Source organism: Myotis davidii, unplaced genomic scaffold (genome assembly GCF_000327345.1).
Source record: "Myotis davidii unplaced genomic scaffold, ASM32734v1 scaffold1915, whole genome shotgun sequence".
Lineage (NCBI taxonomy): Eukaryota > Metazoa > Chordata > Mammalia > Chiroptera > Vespertilionidae > Myotis > Myotis davidii.
Window position 1 is genome coordinate 854815 of NW_006286237.1, and position 1416 is coordinate 856230.

General features: G+C 60.2%; 1 protein-coding gene across 3 annotated transcripts in view; it reads right to left on the reverse strand.

Moving 5' to 3' along the window:
- LOC102756449 (NADH-cytochrome b5 reductase 1) overlaps nt 1–1415 on the reverse strand; it is a 7529-nt gene extending 6114 nt beyond the window's left edge. For all 3 annotated transcript variants that reach the window (XM_006757470.2, XM_006757469.2, XM_015559892.1), the window contains exons 1-4: nt 1401–1415; nt 1004–1153; nt 817–889; nt 235–341 (exon numbers count right to left, since the gene is read on the reverse strand). In XM_006757470.2, the coding sequence (XP_006757533.1) occupies nt 235–341; nt 817–889; nt 1004–1153; nt 1401–1415 (345 nt within the window). The remainder of the gene's footprint in view (nt 1–234; nt 342–816; nt 890–1003; nt 1154–1400) is intronic.
- Nucleotide 1416: the final 1 nt, after the last annotated feature.

Consider the following 1416-nt stretch of genomic DNA (forward strand, 5'->3'; position numbering starts at 1 on the left):
AACCAATAAAGAGAAAAAAGACTTTATTTGGACTCTCACTGATTTCTGAGGCCCCGCTGACTGAGCCTCCCTAGGCTGGGGCCATATACACACGTGCTCTGTTTTCCCCAGTCTACGTACTCTTCAAATCTACAAAGGACACACACCTCCTGCTATCTAACAAACTTAGAAGTGTCCTCAAATCCCAGAAAAAGTAGGGTGGAGAGCTCCTGGGGTTCCTTCCTGCCCCCTTACCTTGATGACAAGATCCACATAGCCTTGGTCTTCATCACTGGTGACAGGAGTGTACGGCCTGATGACCAGGCTGCCATCGATTCGGGCTGAGAGGTAGACATGTTTGCCTGGGGACCATGCAGAGAACGACATGAGGGTGGCTTGTGGATGTGCTGTGTTCCAGTTACCTTTCAAAATACCCAGGGAGGTTTGAGAGAACAAGGACGTCTTGCCCCAGTCAGCTGCCAGGCAGGGAGGATTCACCCCTTTGAGCCCCCGTTGGATCCCTCTTCAACACCCCAGTGGATAAACTCTTCTGTTACTACCAGCACCGTAGCAGCAGCAGCAGAGATGCTAATGGGTATGAAATCAGTGGTTGGCAGGGGGAGGCAGAGCAAATCCTGCGGGCAGGAGGGGGACTGCTGAGTGTTAAAGATGTCTGGGGCACAGCAGCCACACCCGAGAATGACCCAGGGACAACCTGGAGGATCCAGCCAGGCGAGGGTGCGGAGGGAGCAACAGACGAAAGCTGTGTTTTGGGAGACTCAGGAAGGAGAATCGCGCTCTTAGGATGCTGGGAAAAGGAGCCCACACGTTCCTTACCCACAGGCAGCCCCAGAATGTGCTGGGCGGTGGGCAGGGCAAATCGGAACCTCTTGGTGTTGTGGCTCACAGTCTGGAGGACGGATGACAGTGTCAGCAGGACATCCCGACCACAGTGGATGCGGTGGCTTCACACCAGGAGGGGGCCTCTGGTCCCGCCTCTACCCGCCCTTCCTCCGCAGCTCACCGTCTTATCCAGCAGCCGCAGCAGGTACTTCTCATCGGGGTCCAGGAGAGTGACCCGTGGGCGGCGGGACCTCCGCACCAAGTAGGAGCCCAGAGCCAGGCCGAGCAGCGTCAGCAGCCCCGCCCCGAGGGAGGCCAGCAGCGCTGGGCTCTGTGGGGAGAGGAGGCACTGTGACCGCCCCGCGAGAGGAGAGCCCGCGGCGCAGGACTGACCGTCCCGCACGACCAGCTGCCCGAGTCGCAGGGCGGGAGCAGGCGCCGGCCGGAGGGGTGGCTGGGGCAGGGTCCTGGGACCCGACATCAGGGCGAGGGCGGCGGGGAGACCCCAGGCCCATAGCTGAGGGGCCAGAACCAGATGGAGTGGAGTCCCTGGGGCAGGGCCTGCAGGTCGGTCTCACCGGCTGGAACCCCATG